The sequence below is a fragment of the Phodopus roborovskii genome, unplaced genomic scaffold, assembly GCF_943737965.1.
Source record: "Phodopus roborovskii unplaced genomic scaffold, PHOROB, whole genome shotgun sequence".
In the NCBI taxonomy this organism is placed as follows: domain Eukaryota; kingdom Metazoa; phylum Chordata; class Mammalia; order Rodentia; family Cricetidae; genus Phodopus; species Phodopus roborovskii.
The window spans coordinates 68,794,426-68,815,053 of NW_026126418.1; the positions used below are offsets into that span (position 1 = coordinate 68,794,426).

The following is a 20,628-nucleotide window of genomic DNA, read 5'->3' on the forward strand; positions in this document are numbered from 1 at the left end:
ATATCCTGCCAGTCCGTCACAGGACTGGGTGTCAGGTGCCTGGTGCCAGGCCTGGCCTGTGTCTCCCTTATGGGGTGCCTGGGCCTCACTCATTTCCCTCCTGAGAGGAGAGGTCACCTCCCCCACTGCTACAGAGGACACCAGCTGAGGTTGTGATGTCAGGGCAGGGTGATAATACTGAAGGCTAAAGAAATCCTAATAGCACCCCAATTTTATAGGGGAGAAACCGAGGAAAGACAGAGTTGTGGGATTTGATGTTAAGCCTTTGAACTATGCCTTAGTAGAGCGGCAAAATGAAACGGGGTATCTTAGTAGCATGATGGATGTTTGTGCTGTCTGCAGAGGGGAGGGCAAGGGGCTGAGAACCTCAGCACACTATGTGTACCCTCCTGAAGAAAAGCCTGGACTGGCTACATAGACTCCTTTCTGTGTTAATGGATGCTGGAGGTTGTAGGAGCCTATAGAGAGCATCCAGTGGTGTCCTTCTGTCCAGCACTGCTGTGAAATACCCACCCTGTAGCCATGCAGGCTGAAAACCCAATGGCCATCACTATGGTGCAGGAACTTGACCTGAAAGATTTCTCCACCTCATAGGAGGTTTCTGTGCTTATGTTTAGAGATCAGCTGGGCTCAGGGAGGCTCCATGGCCATCCTGGTTCATACATAGCCATGTGAGCAGACCATCAGATGTTCAGGGGCTGAGGCATGAAGATCTAGTCATTAACTGGGGTAGTTCATACTCCATTGGGGCAGATGCTGGCTCTGCCCTGGTGGGCTCAGTGGCCCCAGGCAGATGGCTCTTTATCTGATCTGGCTAGGGCTGCACTCTGCTCTGTGAGTGATGGGGTAGGATACAGGAAGGCTTAAGATCATTCTCCCAGCAGGCACAGCAAGCCTGATGATACCAGCAGGTATGTATGTATGTAACCTTGGTTCTAGGAATCTCGTGGTTGAACCTTTCCAGGATGCGGTGCCTGCCCTGTGCTTGTTGGTAGGGTAGGGCCTTATAGATGAGGAATCAGGCCCTCAGAGAGGGCACGGGGCCTAGTCCTGGCCACACAGCATAGCAGCTATATTACCAGGGCTACAGTAGAGGGGAGTTGGAAGCTTGCTTTCTGAAAAGTAGAATTTTTGATGCTCAGGACCGAGAAGGAAGATGCATGTGGTTTAGGTGGCAGATATGACAGCCAGGTAGAGCAGTGACCACAGAGGTTTCATTAGTGACAGGGTACCTGTTGTCTATGGGAATCTGTGCCTTGTGCTATGGTATGTTAGCTCTGCATACCACCCCATGTTCTGTGTAGCCTTGAGTCCCAGATTTTTCTGGCCACCCTTCCAGTGAGAATATGACAACTGAGAGAAGTGACATCACTTTCTGGCCTTGGACTGAGGCCTTCTGTGTCCTGTTGCTGGGACCCCCAGCATCTGTCTGCTGGCCCTGGGTCCATGCTGGGTGGCTTCTCATGGTGACGTGTATGCAGGTTTGTCCTGTCCACCCCACCAGCTGTGCAGATGGCCCAGGGCAGGCTTGGGAGTGTGGGAGTCTGCTGTACTGTAGCTGCAGGGAGATGAGCAATGCTTCTGTCAGGAAGTCCTCTGTGATACCTACTTCCGGCTGTAACCCTGCTAGGTGAGTTGGGGCTCTGGACAAAGCTTCTGTCTAACTGGTTGGGAGTCACTGACAGGGCCAACCTTGCCATTCTGTCTCTCTGCTATGGACAGTTGGGGATGAAGATTACCAAGTGCTCTCTGGTATTCATCTGTGTATGGGGTGCATATTCCTGGTTGTACTGTTCCTAAGGACCAGGACCTGTGGACACAGATGCCCACAGCTCTAGTTAGCCATGTATGGTGCAGTCAGAACTTGAGCCCAGACTTGCTGATGGTAAGTACCCAGATAGGACTGGGCCACCAATTGCTTCTCAGCTGTGTGTGATAGATGCAGCAAATCAAGCTTTGCAGTGGCCACAACTCCACTTCCCCAGTGTGGCTCCAGGCTGTCTGCAGGAGAATGACTCTGGCCCCCAGCTGGACAGAGAGCAAATGACTAGCAGGCTGCCCTCCTGTGGGCGGGCAGGCCCTAGGGGTCCTGTCCTCCTAAGGACTGAAGGGCATGTTGGCTGCCTTGGTGGTAGGGTGTACCTTACTCCCTTCTGCTCCACATATTTAGCCTTAGGAGCAGATCCAGAGGGGATGGCTCCAGAAGAGCTGCTGCCTCAGAGGCTCTGAAAGTGGAGGCATAGGAGAAAGACATTATAGTCAGGCTACTTCCCTAGCCTGCAGCTCTTTGCAGAAGAGGAAATAAGTCCCAGAGGGTTTGGTCAGCTTGTGTGGGGTCACATAGCCATCAGTCCCTTGGTTTACAGTCTGGGCTCTAGTTGGAACCTAGAGCCTGCTGACCTGGTTCCTAAGCTTCTGGTGGGCCTACAGTTGGTGCTGACCAATATGCCTGGCTGGCTCAGTTTTCCCATTGTCCAGCAAATGTCTGTTTGGCAGCCTGATGACCTGATCAGAGCTGTGGGTGAGCTGGCTGATTACTGCTGCTCCAGCAGATGCTTTGGGGGGGCCTGCAGGGGGCGCTGTGTTGCTATGTAGGAGCCATCGGGGCCAGTTTTAGGTTCAAAGGACAGCATGTTCAAGGCTAGAGTAGGATTTCATAGATACTAGAATGACTGGGCTGAGGTGGCAGGGATAAGGGGGGTGTTTGATGGACTGATTGTGTATGCACACATACGTGTGTGTGTGTGTGTGTGTGTGTGTGTGTGTGTGTGTGTGTGTGTACAAGGGTAGACCTGTGCTAGTGATGGCCAGTGTTGACTAGCCTTTGGGGAAACCTTGCTCCAGCCCCCAGTGGGAAACCATGAGCCTTGGAGAGGGTGCTAGGTGCTGAGCCTGTACCCTTTCTTGGAGCTTGGTTGGTGCCCTCAAGGTGAATTAGGAAGGCTGACTCCAGGCAGATGTTGGCCCAGAGGACAACTAATTCATCCCAGGGTTAGCTCAGTGATGGGCCCAACTTAGGATTAGGGCTGAACCAGACTGGGGGCAGGTGATAGCTGGGATGGCTAGAATGGGTCCTGGGGGTGAGACACTAGTCCAGGTCTTTGGGGCCATAGAGCTTCAGAGTGGTTAGGGGCAGTCAGGGTCCCTGTGGTATAAGGGTATGTGTCAGATGTCTGTGTTCAGTAAGCTAAAATAAGCTCTAGCCACCCAAGGCTGCCATCGAAGCCAAAGAGAAAACACCCTTCATGTACCCTCTTCTTCCACTCCCACGATAGAACTACTTGGTGGCTTTGGCTCTGCTTATTGACAGTGGCTTGGTATGTTCAGGGTCAGATTACTAGAGGAACTCAGTGTGGCATCTAGCAGTACTGGAAGCTTCAGTGGAAGGCAGCTCCCACTAGTGTTGGGAGCAGAGTAAGAGGGCTCCAGGCCGCAAATGGATGCCCTCTGATTTGGGGGAGGTATGTACCTGCATAGGTTCCCACAGTGACCCTGCCTTGTGTGGGCTTCTACAAGCCCTGGATTCCTAGGAGGCCAGTGTGTTAAGTATCTTCTTTATCCCCCTGGGGGCAGGGCCAGCCCATGTCCTGCCTTAGCTCTGCTGTGACTCTGCTGACCAGAGATGGTCACCCTTTCTCTGCCTGGTCCTTTCCACGGCTGCCTGACCTTCCCTTTGTCCCTCTCCCACTTCCCCAGTAGCATATCTCCCTTTCCCTATGTGCCTCTCCCCTTCCCTCCTGTAGTTCTGTCCCTGCTCCCTCCCTCCTTCAGTCCCTCTGACCCCCTGCTCTTTGTGAGCAGGTAGCCTAAGTCTCCTGACCAGGTAGCCTCTGGCCAGCAGCATGGCCTTGGGCAGCTTGTACTTTACTTCTGAGCCTCTTCACTCTTCCTGCAAAAAGAAGGCAGGCTTGCTGGAGGTTTGAGAGAGCCTGAGAGGTCCCAGTTGTTTGCTGCCCTGCATGGCACATTATTGGATAATCAGGGAGTGTGGGTAACAGCCTTTCCTGGCTGACACCTATAGGTAGAAGGTGGGTGTTGGGCATGTCCACATGTAGAGGCTAGGACTTGGAGGTAACTCCTGGCCCCTTGTAGCTAAGTCCAGTAAGGAGTCTAGGCTCTGAAAAAATAGTCTTGTGTGGCTTAGGTGTCTGGGGAAGGAAGCATGCAGTGAGGTAGAAGCATTTACTTCCCAGGGCAGCTGGCCAAGTGGGCAGGCCAGAAGGAGGTCTGGGCAGTGTGTCATCTAGCCCTCTTTTGTGCTGGCCCCATGCCCTGTGTGCAGGCATGCTCTCTACTGCTGTGACTGACTTCTTCTCAGGCTGGCTTCAGGGCTGCCACTTTGGCACAGAGACTCCAGATGGTTGCCCAACCTCTGGAGGCTCAGGTGTTGGGACCTGGGGGGGGGGGGACAGAGCTCCAGCTTCCCTGCCTCAGAGATAGGCAACCAGTGTGAGCCTTTACTTCCCTGAGTCCTTACCCTCTGCTTCAGGGAAGTCTGGGCAGTACTGCAGGTGACTGTGTTGAACTGCTTAAGCTGGGTGCCTTCCTCACATCCCACTGCACTATCCCTCAGTCTTGTCATCCTTCCTGATAGGAGTAGGTGGCACCAGGGCAGCATGTGTCTGATGCATGGTTGAATTCTGGCAAGAGGTGGAACCTGAGGGTGGGTCCTGGCTGGGTTTGAGTGTGGAGGGGCTGCCGAGGTTTTGAGCAAACCCAGGGGCTGATTTGTGTCTCAGATGGAGCCTGATGGGAGGAACTGTGGGTTACTGTGAGATGCACATACCTTTCCCACATAGCTTGGTGAAGTTTTCCCCAGTGAGGCTGCTAGAGGTTCCATTAAGTCCCCCATCAGCTCCCATAGTAGCCCCTTCCCCACGATACCATTAGAATCCTTCTGCAGTGTGTTTTTAGTTGGAAGCTGCTGCTTTCCATCAAGCTGCATCTGTTTGGTCAGACTTCATTCTTGCTTTATATTTTTTGTATGAATGTTCCCAGTTAATTGTCCTTCCAGCTGCTGTTGGCTGTGGACGTTCAGGACCCATGCCATGATGACTACTCTCTGAATACATGATTCTGAGTTATTGGTGCTGTTTTCCCTGGAGGTAACAGGTCACACTCCTTTGGCAGGATGTTCTTGTGTCCATTGATGAACACCCCTACGCAGTGGGTGCCACCAGTCCCAGTACTAGTACCGAGAGCTGAGGTGTTGAAAACTGAACACCAGGACTTTGTGACCTGGGCACAAAGGAAGGAAGGAAACCTAGAAATTGTATCCATGTCTGATTCTTCACCTTCAGTGTTGTCATTGGTTAGACCTTCTGTTCAGGAGCCTGTCCTGCCCCCCCCCCCCCCCAGAGGGAGCAAGGCAGAGGTTGTCCAGTAAAGCGTCAGGCTGTTTTGCAAACATGCCTCACTTTGACAGATTGTCCAGCTGAAAGCCTTCCTGTATGGGAGAAGGCTCTGCTTCGAGGTTGAGTTGAGCTAAAGGTGGCACTGGCCACTCAGATAGGCTGAAGCTCTGGTGTGCAGCCTGCAGTTGGTTCAGGCTAGGCCTATGCAAGCTGCTATCCTGCTGAGGGGTGACTGCACGGGCCAGGGCGGGGCTGAGGGCGGTGAACAGGCTTTCAATGACATTGATGGGATTAGAAGCAAGCCTAGCAGGAAGCTGACAACCTGGTTTGGGGCCAAGCCAGGGAGGAGAGCTTCTAAGGCCCCGAGTTCCTGGGGTGCCTAGCCATCCCAGGGAGTACTGGGGACTTGTTTGGGGATGAGTGCTGTCATCTCAGGGAGAGTGGCACATCCTGTTCCATAAGACCAGTATCTGGATGCCCAGACAACTGTGGTATTGTGGTGTGATATGTGCAGGACCCTCCACCCACACTTCCTGTGTTCAGAAGTGGAGCAGGGAGAAGTGGCCTGGCCCTGTGGCTCCATGGCCTTTAGGGTATGTGAATGCTTGTTAGCTTATTAAGAGCTAAACTCCAATGTGCCAAGGTGCATAATCCTTGGGCCCCCATATCCAAAGGGCAGAGCTCTGTCCCTGTGGAGCAGCCCTTAACAGATGGTAGGCCACTAAGTCCAGTAGATGGCTGGGGGTGGAGATGTGGGGTTGACTCTGTGCAGAATTTGGTAAATAGGCTTCCACCAGCCATAGGCTCCAAGCTGCCTTCTTATACCCTGCCTCCAGAGTCCTTCCAGCCTGGCTGTGGCCGTTTGCCTGGAGGGATCTTGGCTGTGACTTTGTTTGGTTTCCCCAAGTCAGATTGTCCTGTCTGTCCACGCCCTGGCTGGAGAGAGACCCTACTTTGTCTTTAGGTAAGGACACACTCCCTCGTTTGTCTTTTCTGCATCTGTTCACAGCTTAGCAGATGCAACTCAGTCAGGTCACTTGCCTGCTGCTTTAGTTCTGTGGCTCGAATCCAGCCAGATTCCTCAGTTCACCCTGGCCACACCTCTGCACAGTAGGACTGATGTCATGTTGTTCCCTGTTGGGCCTTCTTGGTCTGCCTGGATGTATCCCTTCTGACGCCTTCCCTTTTATTTCTTCTTCAGATCCCACGCCCCCTCCCATTCATAGGCACTGGATGCAAGTAGCTCCCACATCTCAGGAGTCTGCCCCATGTCCTAGGGACTTCAGAGAGCAGAAACCTGAACTTGCCCCTTAACTATACCTGACCGTGGCTCTGGGCAAATGTATAGTTGCCTTAAGCATGGTATTGGAGGGCAAAATGGGGCTGTGAGCAATGACAGATGTGAGGAAGCAGGCTGCTCAGTGGGTTCTCAGGCCAGGGCTGAGGTGTTCTTGGGGTGTTGTGAGAGAGGGCTAGTTTCACTCTGCCGTTCATGGGATCTGTGTCTGGGACCTGGGTTGGGAGTTGGTCTGAGCCAGTGCCTGTGGTCTGGGTTATGGATGGTATTTCCACAGCTCCTGGCAACTCCTGGGCCTTACCCTATGTCCCTAGCCTCCCTCATTCCTGGAATGTGTACAGGACACCCTGGTTTCTCAATGGAAAGACACCAGGTCCTGGCTCGTCAGAAGTGGAACTCTGGCTGGGTGCTCCCTGTCTGTGGCCTATGCTAGACTGCAGGCCAGCCTTCCTCTAGTGTAGCAATCAATATGAGCTTCCCCAGGCTCAAAACTTGCAGGACTTTCACAGGGGGAGGACCAGCATCCCCTTGATCTAGGTTGGAGGTTTCCATAGGTCCACAGGCATGCAGAAGTAGCCAACATCTGACTTCAGGGCTGTGTCCCTTGGGGACAAGAAGGCCTGGGTCTCTGTTGGTCCGTGTGTTGTCATGTCATGTGTCTTCCTACTTCCCGCCTCACCCGAACATGACCTTCAGGAACCCTTCCCTTAAACCCCTCTCTGACTCTGTTACTGGCTGTCCTGGTGGAGCTCAGGATACCCTGGTTCCCATGGCCTATCATGCCTCCCAGTGGACCAAACTTGGCTTTGGCATTGCTGCTGCCTGCCTGCCGGCTGCAAGCCTGGGCAGGTGAGTGTTCCATGGGCGCCTGCGGTGTGGGCCGGAGGTGGCAGCATGCTGGCCCTGTGAGTCATTTAGATTCTGGAGTGGGGGTGGCAGGGCTGGCTGCAGCTGAGAGGCTAAGGCTGACAGGCCAAGGCTTGCCTATAGTTACTTGATGGAGCCTTGAGGGTGCCTAACTGGGACTAGGTCAGGGCTGTGGGGTTAGGCAGGGCTAGAGTAGTCATAGGAAGTAAGGGGCCTCTTTTGGGGCAGTGTCCACAAGGCCAGACTTTAGTGGCCACTCACTGATACCTGGGCCCACTTTGCCAAATGGTCTTCAGTCTAGAGGCCAGATGGGTCTTCCAAGAGGAGCAAAATGGGCTTCTTAGAGGAGGTACCCTTAGTGGGAAGACTCAGAGAGAACAGCCATGCAGGATCAAGCAGGCAGGTTGGACCCTGATGGTTTATGGTGATTGAGGTACCTTCTGTATGTGGGGCCCACATGGACAGTGAGTGTGTTCACCCCCTTCCTTAGGTAGGCACTACTCAAGTAGAGGTGAATCTGCCCAGGGAGCCTAGAAATGGTTTGATGTCAGATGTGATACTTAGCTGGTGCCTCTTCACTCCCTTCTGTCCCGAACCCCAGGCTAGCTGGCTAGCTAGGCCTTTGGTGTGTCAGATGGAGGAAGAGGGACATAGTCTTAGTGACCACACCACCAGGGCTAAATTTAGCCTGCAGGAGCTAGGTCTGTCTTCTGTCCCTCCTACTACTCTGCCCACTTGTGCTCAGCCTGGCTGCCTTTGATAGGAAGGAAGCTGAGGTCTGTGTGGGGTTGTTTGCTCTGCCTGGGCACAGAGGCTCCTGCCTAGACCCAGGCTCTGGCTGCCTGTGTCCAGATTAAGAGGGGTGAAGCCTCCTTGGGGCTCAGGGCTAGGTCTGGGAGGTCCAGCATTCAGGGGTGAGCCTCAGTGTCATCTTGGGTTTATTGGACTGAAAGGACAAAGAGGCAAGGGTGTGACCAAGTGGTCCTCCATGCTTCACTGAACAGTGGGTCTGTTTGAGGGGTAAGAGGTGGAGCCTTTAAGTCACATGTCTACCTCCTAGTGATAAATGTATTGTTCTAGTCACCATACAGCAGCCTACTTGGGTGGCAATGGGTGATGATCTTGATATTTTTAAGTTTTCTCGGTGTGAGCACCACCATGGCTGACCCCAGGCCACCTATGTGATATTGACATTATTGTATTAGGAGGAGCTGACTATAGAAGAACTGATCCTGCTGTTCTGCCTGCTTAGAGTGGCCAGTAATGCTCACAGATCTGCTCCAATGCTATGCTGCCAAATGTCAGAATGGCCTATGGCTAGGCTTGGCTTAGGCAGCACCTGGCAGATAAAATGCCACCTGAGAGGCCTAGTAGGGCTGGACAGATGTGGGCCAGGTGCCCCTTGGCTATGCCATGGATGTAGGTACTGATTAGAACTCAAGTCATGTATGATCTACACAGACATAGCTGTGTGCATAATAGAGGTGGGAACATAACTTAGTAGCCATTCCTGTTAAAAACTTCTTCAGCAGTTGATACACTCAGGGAGGCTGCTGTGGAAGGGGCCTGTATCTCACATGGGGATGCTCCATGGGTGCAGGGGCTTGCTGTGCGTGTTCATGTTACTCTCAATGAGTTCTGACAATAAAGGAGACAATGGGGTAGGGTTCTATGGAATGTGGATGGGAATGTGGATGGGATGTGTTCAGAGCTTAGCGTGGAACCACACTGAGGCTGGACACAATTCTCTTGGCTTTGAGAGGTGGCCCTACAGTTCTGGGACCCACCTGCTCCAGGACCTAGTTGAGCCTTGGGGGAACAGGTGGAATGACCAACCCTGACTATTGCCATCCATGGCTGCTAAGATGGCGAGAGTCAGCTTTCTGACATTTTGTGGGTACAGATGGTCAGGATGACCCTGTAAAGGGCCTCCCCACCTCATCCTTACTTTGTCTTGGGGTTACAGGTCTTGATTACCTGCCAAACCCAAGGCAGGAGAATCCAGGGGTTCATAAATGCCCACCAGGCATAGCCAGGGTGGCATTGCTCTTCTCTTGACCACGGAAGGATAAGGATCAGATAGGCTGGGTATGGTAGTCCATCCAGACGGCACTGTTGGTCTGTTGGCTGTGGCTCATCTAGTTGTAATCTTGCCTTGAACCAAATTAACAGTGGCCTGGCTAGCATGCAGAAGGACAGTAGCCTGGGTCTGTCTGTCTGGAATGTTGTGTCATTATGAAAATAACACAAAATCCAAGCAAAATAAAAGCACAAAAATATGCTGTGTTTACTCTGACTTAGAGCCAAAATCATGGGAACCTTCTATTGGAAAGTACAACCCCTAGATTCCTGATCCTAGGTAGCTGGGTCTGGAAACAGAGGTCAGGGACCTGTGATGCAGGGACTTGCAATGCAGGATGGAGTAGGAGATATGGTGCAAGCATTCCAGTACATTCCAGCGTATGGGTCCTTATGTGGTGAGCCCAGGAGGGGGAGAGGTGCTGTGACCCTGTAGCAGGTGAGGTTCCTAGATAGTATTAGCTTAGTAGCCAGTTGGGGGTATTGGGTGATGAGGGAGGGCACGACTGCCTCTGGCCATCAGACCTGGAAGTAGCGGAACATCTTGCATCCCAGTGTCCCAGGAGGTTGTGACCAGTGGGTTTTCCATATACTCAGGCCAAGCCAGTTCTCACCTTCTGTCCCTGGCTGGCCTCTCCTCCTACCCCAGATCCCAACAGAAGATTGTGTGTGTGTACATAGGTGTGCCTCTCTGGCCTTGGTGACATCCCAGGCTGCTGTGTTGGACATAGTGTATATGCCAGCAGTGTTTGGTGCTCAGAGCTGCCAATGGTAGCTGGACTGCAGACCCCATTACTTGAGCGGGACAGCCCAGTGTGACAAAGTCTTAGGAAATGGCAGGGTGGAAGACTGTGCTGTGTCCCTAAGCCCAGTTCCCATCACTGAGCCTTAGTCTGGCCCTTGATTGGAAGCCACAGAAGGTGCCCTGTACCCAGAAGAATGAGCTCTTATGTAGGAAGGAGGTGGTTGGGTTTCTGGAAGCACCTCCCTCCCTGACCAGCGAGGCAGCACCCTCATGGCACTTCCACTGTCATGGCTGGTCTCCCCAGCTGTTGTCCCCACTGTTGTATTCTCACACCAGCTCCCAGAGCTGGCAGGTCCTGGCCTCTGCGCCTAGCCTTGCATCTGCTCTGTAGGACCTTCCCAGGGCCTCAGTGTCTGGCTTGCTAATGAGTGTGCTGCATGCTGGGGAGTGGAGGCATAGTGCAATGTGAGGGTACAGACAGGGTGCAGCTTTCCCCCAAGGCCCTGCTAGGATGAGGATAGGCACACTGTTGGATCATGGAGCATATCTGGGTGCCAGCTGGCACTGGCTTCTGTTGTCCCACCAGCACGCATATGGGGAGCAGGCCCAGCTAGGTAACCTGATCTGCCTCAGGTCAGGCACCTGGCTGGACAAGAAGGTGGATTTGAACTATGGTGGGCACATCTGGGCCCTGGTCAAGTGGGGGTGTGTTTGCACCAAGTCCTTCTGTTTTAGATTGAGGAAATGAGGCTGGTTCCCAGTCTTCTTCCAAGAAGCCCTTGGTTTCAGCCATTGGGAGCTTGCCTGTGGTCACAGGTGTCTGGCTGAGGGTGGAGGGCAGGGCGGGCCCTGGGAAAGGGGAACTGGGCTACAGGGCCAGTGCCAGCACCACTTGTTCCTGAGAGCCCAGCTGTGTCCAGAGACTCACCCTGCTTGCTGTCTTTCCCTTCTGGGCTCCTGCTCACTGACCAAGCTGCATCGTCTGAGGCTGTGGGACCCTGAGCCAGCTGGCCGGGGACTGATGGGACCACCACCATGGTGGGACCTATCACCTGCACTCACCATGAGGCTGCGCCTTCTTGCCTCTCTCTCTGGAGGGGGCCTGGCCTGGCAGGCAGGAGACCACAGGTGGCTGGCAGGTGAGGGCAGGGTTTAGTTTGGTATAGAGGATCTTGCTACAGGGGTAGGAGTTGTGCCAAGGGAGAGGGAGAGGGCATGGGGACTACAGGGGAAGAGAGTCTGGGTTCAAGGGCCTGGGTACAGACCTTTTATGTCATTCCTGGGTGACGTCTAATTATGCCAGCCTGTTATTGCTGGGCCCATCCAGGCTGCTCAACCCAGCCCATAATGGGCAAATGAGGCTTGCATCAGGAGTGCCATTCCCCACATTTCTGGGCCTCTCCTGGGTATTGGGAACAGAAGATCTCATCCCCAGGAAGGTTTTAGGAAAAAGTCCCAGGCTTTAGATTGATTCTCACTAAGTCAGGGGTGTCGCTTTCCTTGCCTTGAGGCTTTAGGCAGGACCTCTGTCTCCTGGGTCTGGCTCCTTCTCCTTTTACAAATGAGAAAACCAAGGACAGGAGACCAGTAGGAGTTTTTTTTTTTTTTTTTTTTTTTTTTTTTTTAAGCTGGAGGAGTGTGGAGGACTGGTCCTAGCATTGAAATACCTTTGATGGGGCAGTGAAACTCTGGCCTGCCTGATGGTTGGCCTCAGCCCTAGCTTGCCTGGATCTTTGTCCTGGCTGCCTGTGGCTGCCACTTGGGGTGGTGGGAGGGGGCCCCTTTTGCTGCTTGGAGGGGCAGTAGGGCTATTGTAAGTTTCCATAGGTACTGTCTTGGTGGCCAGCTGACTGGCTTTGTCTCTTTCTTCCTTCCAGTAGAAATGACATCCTTTGTGTAGTATGTCGTGGGCTGCATGTATGAACATGCATACATGTTCACATGTCTTCATAGATATCCTGGGGATATTCTTCTGCCTACATTTGAGGGAGACTGAGGCATAGAGAGGTGAAGTCACTTTTCCAGTGCCAAAGGAGTCAGATGTGGGCACCAGTGTTCACAGTGGACCGTGATTTCTTTCTGGATCTTTGTAGTCTCTTTTGAGGTTTGTAATGTGTAATTGAGACAGCTCAGGAACATGGTGTGGGCTATATGCAGAGAAGAGCCCAGTCCCTGTTGATTCCTGCCTGTGTCAACTGCCCTGGCCTGCTGGACACTTGTGTTTTAGTCTTTACCTCACTTCCTGCTGCCTTTCTTTTTAATTTTATGTGTATGGGTGTTTGCCTTAAAGTATGTAAGCATTCCATGTGCATGCCCAGTGCCTGCAGAGGCCAGAAGAGGGCATCGGATCCTCTGGAACTGGGTTTGTAGATGGTTATGCCATGTGGGTGCTGGGAACCAAACCTGGGTTACCATATGCATGCAGGTGCCCACAGAGGCCAGAAAAAGGAATTGGATCCCCTGGAGCTAAAGTTACAGGCATTTGTGAGCCACCCAATGTAGATGCTGGGCACTGAACCCTGGTCCTCTGTAGAACAGTAAGCACTTTAACTGCTGAGCTTTCTTTCTCTCCAGCCCCGTGTGTATTTCCTGCTTGTTCTTACCCCATGTCAGTGACCAGTATGGCATGTTAATGTTGTGTGTGAAGGGGAGTCAATAGGCTCTGAATTAGGGGCTCATGATTAGGCCCACTGTGTGCAGTCTCTCAGAGTCTGGCATTCCTGACTCATTGTGTTATTTTCCTGCTTCTAGGTAAGTGAGGGGGCTCCTCTTGCCTAGTGAGATTATACCTCATTGTCCTTTTCACATTTACCAGGTGATGCTGGGGCTTCCTGGGGGTGGGTGGGCTGTAATCTTTCCATATGCAGGTTTGGGGAATAAAAGGGCTTGAAGCCTTTGAAGGCATTTTCCAGGGCATTTTCCCTTCCTGCCAGGTGCTAAGATGGTGTTTCCTATTCTGCCCAAGTGGGGCCTAATGGTGCCTCCCACCTGGCCTTTTGGCTCCTAGGTTATGGTTGTGGCCTCCTTCCCCATCTCACAAACTAGGTCTTTCTTATGAAGCTCAGCCCCCCCTCCAATACTTGTCATCTGGGTATCTTGGCATGCCCCATCCTTGAGAGTACCATGTCAGTACCCTGATCCTATTGTGGATGGTCCAGCCTGCTCCCTTCCCTTTCCCTCTGGGTACTCTTACTGCATGGTACCCATGATTCATGGTAGAAATGCCCTTTCTTCTGGTGCCCCTCCGCTGACACTGGCTCTGGTCTCAGTTGCCCTGAGTGTTGCTTGAGGTGCAGACCAGGAAGAGAGTTAAGAAGGTCCCCTTTCTCAGAGAGGCCAAGGAATTGGTGCTGGGGGCTTGTGGAGCATCATGGGTGGGCTTGGTAGCAGCAGAGTAGACCATCACCATCCGGCCTAGTATTAGTGGAGGGGTGGTAGTGGAGAAGGTATGCCGAGCGAGGCTTAGCTTGGCAAGGGCTGGACCTGTTTTTTGGCTATTCTTCGCTCTCACCTGTACAGAAGGGATAGACAGCTATCCTAGATGCCATCCTAGATGAGGATTTTGGTCCTCAGACTACTGAGAGGCTGTCCTGAAGCCTGCAGCCTGTCATTCATTCCATCCCCTGTCCCTGAGACCTTTCTATGCTGGTAGCTGCCTGCACAGCCCTCTCTGGTTCTGGAACATGGGCTACAGCACACAATGCTGTCTATTTCCTATCCATTCTTGTGCCATTGCAGCCCTGATAGGTGCCAGTTGGCAAGGCTGGGATATGAGGCCAGTGAGGGTCTTTTTTCTCAGTTTTAGGGAGTTTGTGAGTGGTGACTGGGTGAGAGATCCTGTCCCCCCCCCCCACTTGCCTGTTATCACCTAGATACCAGTCTCTCCTACTTGCTGGGGGCTGAGGAGGAAGTATAAGACCAGCTGATCATATGGTTTGTGCAGAGATCCACTGTGTTGACATTCTTGATAGGGTTCAGTCTTTCTTGATAGGGTTCAGCCTTATGAGTAGTATAGTCCTTAGTCAAGCCGAACATGGGGATCTCAGCGCCTAGGGAGGTTTCTGGGGCTTAGCCTAGAGCCCTAGGCTGTGAGTGACATATCTTAGAGTATTATATACCTGGCAGTGTCAGGCAGTGGGAAGGATGTAAGGTTGAGTACCATGGAGACAGCCCTGTCATCCTGTGGATGAACATGGTGAGGAGGTCTTTGCTGGTTTCCATGAGCTGCAGTGCAGCTTCTGTCCATGTGGAGCCAGGGACAGACAGGGAAGATACCCTGGCTGTGGGTGGTGATTGGGACATTCCATTCCCATCCTGCATCACAGATGAAATCCTGTCCCATTGGCAGAGGCGCCGGCAGCCAGGCCCCTGTATTTGTTGGGTATTTGTATTGTATGCTCTGGCCAGTCATAAAGGCATGGGTAACCCCTGCTGAGGGAAGAATGCATGTGCTGTGTGGGCTGGGGCTTCTGGAGAGGCTTTGGGGAGCTTGACTTCCGACCCTGGTACCCAGCCTCCAGGCTCAGCCCTGTTTCTGTCTATCATGTGGTCCTCGACAGCCACCCACTACACTACATCATACTTATGTCTGGAAAATAGTGATGCTCAGTGGGCGTGGGAGGATTTGGGGATGCCCCCAGAGAGACACTGTATGACTGGGAGTACCCCCTCTGCCCTGGTCATTCCAGAGGCCCCAGTGTCCCTGTCCCATGGAGCCTACTTCCACTTCACTTCATGGTAGATTGTGTGTGTGTGTGTGTGTTGGAGGTCTTGGTGGATATGACCTAGATTCCAAGTGTGATTTGAAATAAGTCAGGAATGTAAATGCAGATGGGGACTGTTGGGGAGGACAGGAAGCCCAGTCCGGGTTCCGTGGGTTCCACGACAGAGCTGTGGGCAGGTGGGTGATGGGACCTCTGAGCCACCAGGGGCAACGTGGCTCAAATTGAAACAATCATTTCTCTTCCTGTTAAATAGAAACTGCCTTCGAGAGTCTGCCGCCTCAGGGCCCCCTCACCCCCGCCACAGTGGGGTGGTTGGGGTTTTTCTTGAAGTCCCCCTCTTTCCCTCCTACCTACCTGCCTCTAAAGTCTGGGCAGGCATCACAGAGTGTTGGGGACAGACAAACAGTTCAAGGGAACAGCCTGGAGGGGAGGCTTCAGTGTCCAGAAAGAAGCCCCTGCCTGGTCTTAGCGAGGTAAGCATACTTCCAGGCTGGCCTGTCACCTCTGCCCCCCCCCCAGCCCAGGATTTTCAGGGCCTAAGCTGAGGATGGTTTCTGTGGGTCTGAGTTGTGGTGGGGACAGAGTTGTCAGAAAACAGAAAGCAGGCTGGCTGGCAGCTCCTGTTCTGGGTTTGGGAAGCCCCTGTCCTCCCAGAGCTGAGGCCCTGCCAGAGGACAGGGCAGATCCTATTTCCACTAGCCCACATGGTACCATACCAGCATAGAGAGGATGCACAGTGGGAACTCAAGCTGCCTGTGACTGTCACCAGATGTGTCTCCATTACTCTGCAGTCTGTTTCTGAGGTGTTGACAGTCGTCTGCCCTGTGTGAATGTGAAGGACTTCTATTATCAGTTTCTCGCATAGTACAGGGTAGGGAGGGCATCATACAGCTGTCAATTTCTGCTACCAGCTCCTCAGTGGCCCTGTCCCTCTGATCACACCCTTCTGTGGCTTTCTCTCATTCAAACAGCCTGAGGATGTGTGGGTGTGACTCCCACACTTTGCCTGTTCCTGCCCCTGGCCGTACTTCTCAGGCCACAGGACAGGAGGTTGGGCCTGCTCTTGGATAGCAGGCTGGCATAATCTACCTCAGGGATGTGCTCAGAGATGGGCTGGCCATGCTTGGGTCCCTTACTAGGGGTTGGGAGCCAGTTCACAGGATTTTTAGGGCCCTGGAGCTAAGAGTTACCTGTTTCTGTATTCTCCTGACTTCCAGCACTGGCTGGGCAATCAGGCCACCTGACTGTTGTCCCTTAGCTGTCTTTGGGGTAGAGAAAGAAGGGTATTTTCCAGTACAATTAGGTGCCTCTGAACTATCTGAAAGAACCCAAGTTCCAGTCTGGAGTCCTGGTCCTGGCTGATGGATTTGGGACATCCTATAGATACCCTGTGTGATACCCATGTGGCCTGCAGGCTGGGACAAGCATTCATTAAGGGTTCTTCTCTCCTGTGTAGGTGAGAGGACGATACCTAGGGCAGGAGCCTGGTGTCAGACATAGCATCTGGGATGACACTCTTCACCCATAGCTAGTGCCGGGGCTCTGAAGCAGCCCACCCTAGGCCTCCAAGGACAAGCCCACCCGAAGGCCTTCTCTAGAGAGCCCCTCAATAGGTGCTCACTTAGCTTTTCCAATGAAACTTCCTTGCCCTTGATTCAGACACCTTAGGCTTATAAGAGGTGACAGCAAAGGAGCCAGGAATTGTGGATGTGTGTGTACTATGCTCAGGTTAGAGTAGTGCAGGAGGTGTGTGTCTACAGCAGGTACTGGTACCTGATGAGCCTGGTGCTTGAGCAGCTAGGAGTCTTCTCTCTGCTGCCCCCTAGTTGTACTCAGGCAAAGGAAAAGTTCCATACAGACAGGCTGGAGGGAATCCATCCAGATTCATCCAGCTACCTGGTCAGAGTGTACCTTCCATACACCTTCCCACTATGCCATGGAAGGTGGATGGACGCATCTGTAAGTTGTGAAGAGTTTGGGAAGAGAGACAGACTTGGTGGTTTGGGCAGAACTGCTCTGGGTGATGTGCACCTCAGCAACTAGGCATCCCAGATAGTGACCACCACATTTGGCCCAGAAGGTGATGATACTGATTGGCAAGAATTGGGGCTGAGGTAGGAAGCCTTGTGCAACAGCCTGTGGACTATGGGCTTCAGGAAGAGTTGGCATAGAGGGTAGCCTTCTGTCAACACCTTGGCTGTTATGCCTGAGTGTACTGGTATCTTCACTTCTCAACTCTTAATTGAATGCTGCCTGGCAAGTCACAGGCTGGCATGGGTGGGGGAGCTCATCCTTACCACCTTTGTCTTCCTGGCTATGCTTCCCACTTCCCTTACTGTGGCTTGGCTCTAGCTATACTTGTCACCACAAAGTCCAACCATAGTAACACCCAGGGCTGTATGGGAGGTAGCTGCTAGCCTAGGCACTATTTCCTGTTCCTCCTCTACCCCTCCCTGGTCATCCCCAGACTTGAAGAGTATGGTCAAGAGATTCCAAATACCATATCTTTGCCACTTGTAGAATTCATTAGCCCCTTTGGGTTCTAGCCTCCATCTGTACAATGGAATAGAGAGCAAGGTGTAAAGCAAGGTGTCCGTTGGGTAATAGTATTGATAATGATGCTGATGGTGATGGTGTTATGATGATGACATTGATGGTGGTGGTACTGGTGATGATTTGATGCTGATGTTGGTGATAATGGAAATGTTGATGGTAATGGTAATGATGAAGATGGATGTTGTTAAAGGTAATGTTGTTAGTGATGTTGTTAATTATGTGTTAATTATGGTGATGATGGTGGTGATTGTGATATTAGTGGTGTCGATATTGTTGGTGATGATGTTGATTGTGATGGTATTGATTGTGGTGATGGTGGTGGTGATGACAATGTTGATGATGTTGAAGATGATGATGACCCCAGTTTACTGGGGAAACTGCACAGTCTCCTTCATCAAGGCTTCCTGGACTAGAAGGGTAGGTGGTGGAGGAAGGTGAGGTCAAGGAGGGAGAGCTCAGTGTGTGACAGCGCCTAAGAAAAGGAGTGATCATAAAGATGGATTTGACATTCAGAGTCTCTGAGGACCTCTGGGTCAGATGAACTTAGGGGTTAGAGTGGAGTTCATAGAAGCCGTGACACCACAGACTGGCCCGGTTCTCCTGAACTTACTATAGGTCTGCGTACTTCAGGCTCTCAGGGAACCATCCATCTCTTTCTGAGCTCAGCTTCCTGTGTCCTTCCCACCCACTCCATCCTTACTTCTTTGCTCATGGCCTGGTGCTTAGCTTCAGGGACAAATGTTTGTCTCTTGGGATCATGGTTGGCCCTTCCACTGGGTACGTCTCTGATGTGCTAAGGAAGGTTGGACAGGGGCAGGTCAGAAAATTAGCTTTGGACTGGTCAACTCTTCCCTGTGGGACATGCAGGGATAAAGCCCAGATGGGTGCCTGGGATTGCAGCCCATGGGTAGTAGGGGTGAAGGAGATACATGTCTGGTTCACTGTCTTTGTCTTCCTTTCCCTGCTGCTTCTCTCTTTTTTTGGGGGGGGGGGAGCTGGGGTCATTGCAGGCTCAGAGCAGGGGTCTGCTGCATTCTGGCCCCTGTGGGCGGGCAGACTTTCTGGATCTGGGTCTGTGAGACTAGTGGGTCACTCCTGATCAGTTGAGTTCTCTACTTCAGAGGCCCCTGTGGCGGCCTGCCTGTCTGTACTGGGTCATCTGAGATCTCAGAGTTGGTGTGGAGTGAGTCTCATTTTTCCTGACTGTGCAGGAGGGTCTAGCTGGCCTGGGGCTTCCTGATAGGAGACTGAAATATTGGCTGGGGCTTTTGAGAGAAGGGCAGGGTGACCCTAGAACAGGTCCCTAGAGCTTATGTAAGCTGATGTTCTGAGAGGAGTCAAACTCACAGCTAGAGGTGACCACTGAGTCTGAGTCAGGCTTGTAGTGGAGCTGGGCAAACAGGGCTGCTAGGGGTTGTTCTCTAGGCTGGCATAGAAGCCTCAGCCCATTTTACAGAGCAGGGGACTGAGACTCAACAATACTGAGGGGTCCCTGTGGCCTCAAGTGTAGGCAGCAGCCCTTTCTCACCATGGTTAGTATTGGCTAGGGGATATTTATCTTCCTGTCCTACCAGTCCCTGAAGCCGCCCCCTCCTACCCTTCGGGGCCTGTGGCCTGTCTTCCTCCTCCCACTCTGACCACCCTTGGCCTCCCTCAAACCCTGGCACCATGGTCCCTGCCACATTCCCATTACTGTCCTACAGGGCCACCACTTCTCTCTCCCAGGGCTTCAGGGGAAGCAGTACTTCCGGAAGGTGGGGCTGGAGGTGGGCAGCCCAGGAAGTTCTGAGGACCTGTGAGCTACCCACTGCAAATTTCAGTTCCGAGTGTTGTCCCCAGGTGGGGATAAGGGTACTGTGACAGCCATCCTGGTGCTGGTTCACTGTGGCTGCATATTGGCTGCCCTCCTCAGGCCCCTCCTTGGTGGCCCCAGAATGTTCATTTCCCATGTACTCTCCTTTGGATCCATCTGTCCTCTTTTCCTGGTTCTAGATGGAGCAGTCACAGGGTCCACTTATGTTTACCAGATGCAGACCTGCTTAGATCCTGCTGTGTCCAAGGGCTGTGGATGATTGAGTTCCCCTCTCCAGGGGCTGGGTTCCCTGGCTACCTTGGAGGGGCTGTGGGGCTGCGGTGAGCTGTCATTTCCTGCACCCTGCCTACCAACCTGAGGCTGAAAGGGAGTTGATGGGGGTTCCCTGGGCTTCCTGCTGTGGGGTCCTGCTGCAGGCAGGTGTCCTGCAGGCCATATGGCATAGGGACTCTGGTGGGAGTTGTACTCCTTGCTTGCACATGACCTCAGTAGTGCCTGTCATCTTGGAGTCACCAGAGCTGTTGCCAGGCATTTATTATTTCAGTTTTATTAATGTCACTCAGCCTCTCGCACCCGCCCTCTGAGGTCTAGGGAACTGCCCTGGGTTCTGGGCTGGGACAATCCATCTCTGCTTTGTGATGGTTTGCTGTTTAAACCTCCAAGAATTCATAATGTGGTCAGCTTTGTACCAAGGGAGTTCTCTGTGCTCCCTCTTTCACGCTCCCTTCCTGGACTGCATTGCCAGCTGCCTGTGATGATGAGCATCTTCGCTGCAAAGATAGGCTTTCTTCTCTGCTGTTCAAGTAAGCTCCCTGGCTAATTCCTTCCCAGGCTCCCTGGCTGTGTTGGTGGTAGTCCTGCAGAAGTATCTTGGGATATGGGATCCTTGAGCCTCTGTGATTCAGTTTCTTCTCAGTCATGTTACTGAGGCTTCTCTGTGACTTCTTGGGCAAGGAGCACTGTGTGTCCTGTAGTTTCTGTCTGAAGCTGACACATTGCAGCCTTAGGCTCCATCCCACAAGCCCTGATCTTGTGGAGTCAGGTGGTACTAACACCCTTGCAAGTCCAAAGGGAGGCTGCTTGAATTGTGCCTTATGGGGGCCATGGCTTATCAGGGTGGTGACAGGCAAGGCAGAACATGGCATACATGAACATGGGTTGTACACGTATAAGGATGAGCCGGCATTTCTTGC

General features: G+C 52.6%; 1 protein-coding gene across 4 annotated transcripts in view; it reads left to right on the plus strand.

The window, feature by feature from the left end:
* Rxra (retinoid X receptor alpha) overlaps nucleotides 1-20,628 on the plus strand; it is a 181,292-nt gene that overhangs the window by 132,401 nt on the left and 28,263 nt on the right. The window contains exon 1 of one of the 4 annotated variants that reach the window (XM_051184948.1): nucleotides 1,834-1,885. The exons of the other annotated variants lie outside the window; for them this stretch is intronic. Coding sequence (XP_051040905.1) covers nucleotides 1,849-1,885 — 37 coding nt within the window. The 5' untranslated portion in view covers nucleotides 1,834-1,848. Of the gene's footprint in view, nucleotides 1-1,833; nucleotides 1,886-20,628 lie in introns of those variants that run through there. 4 annotated transcript variants of the gene reach the window in all.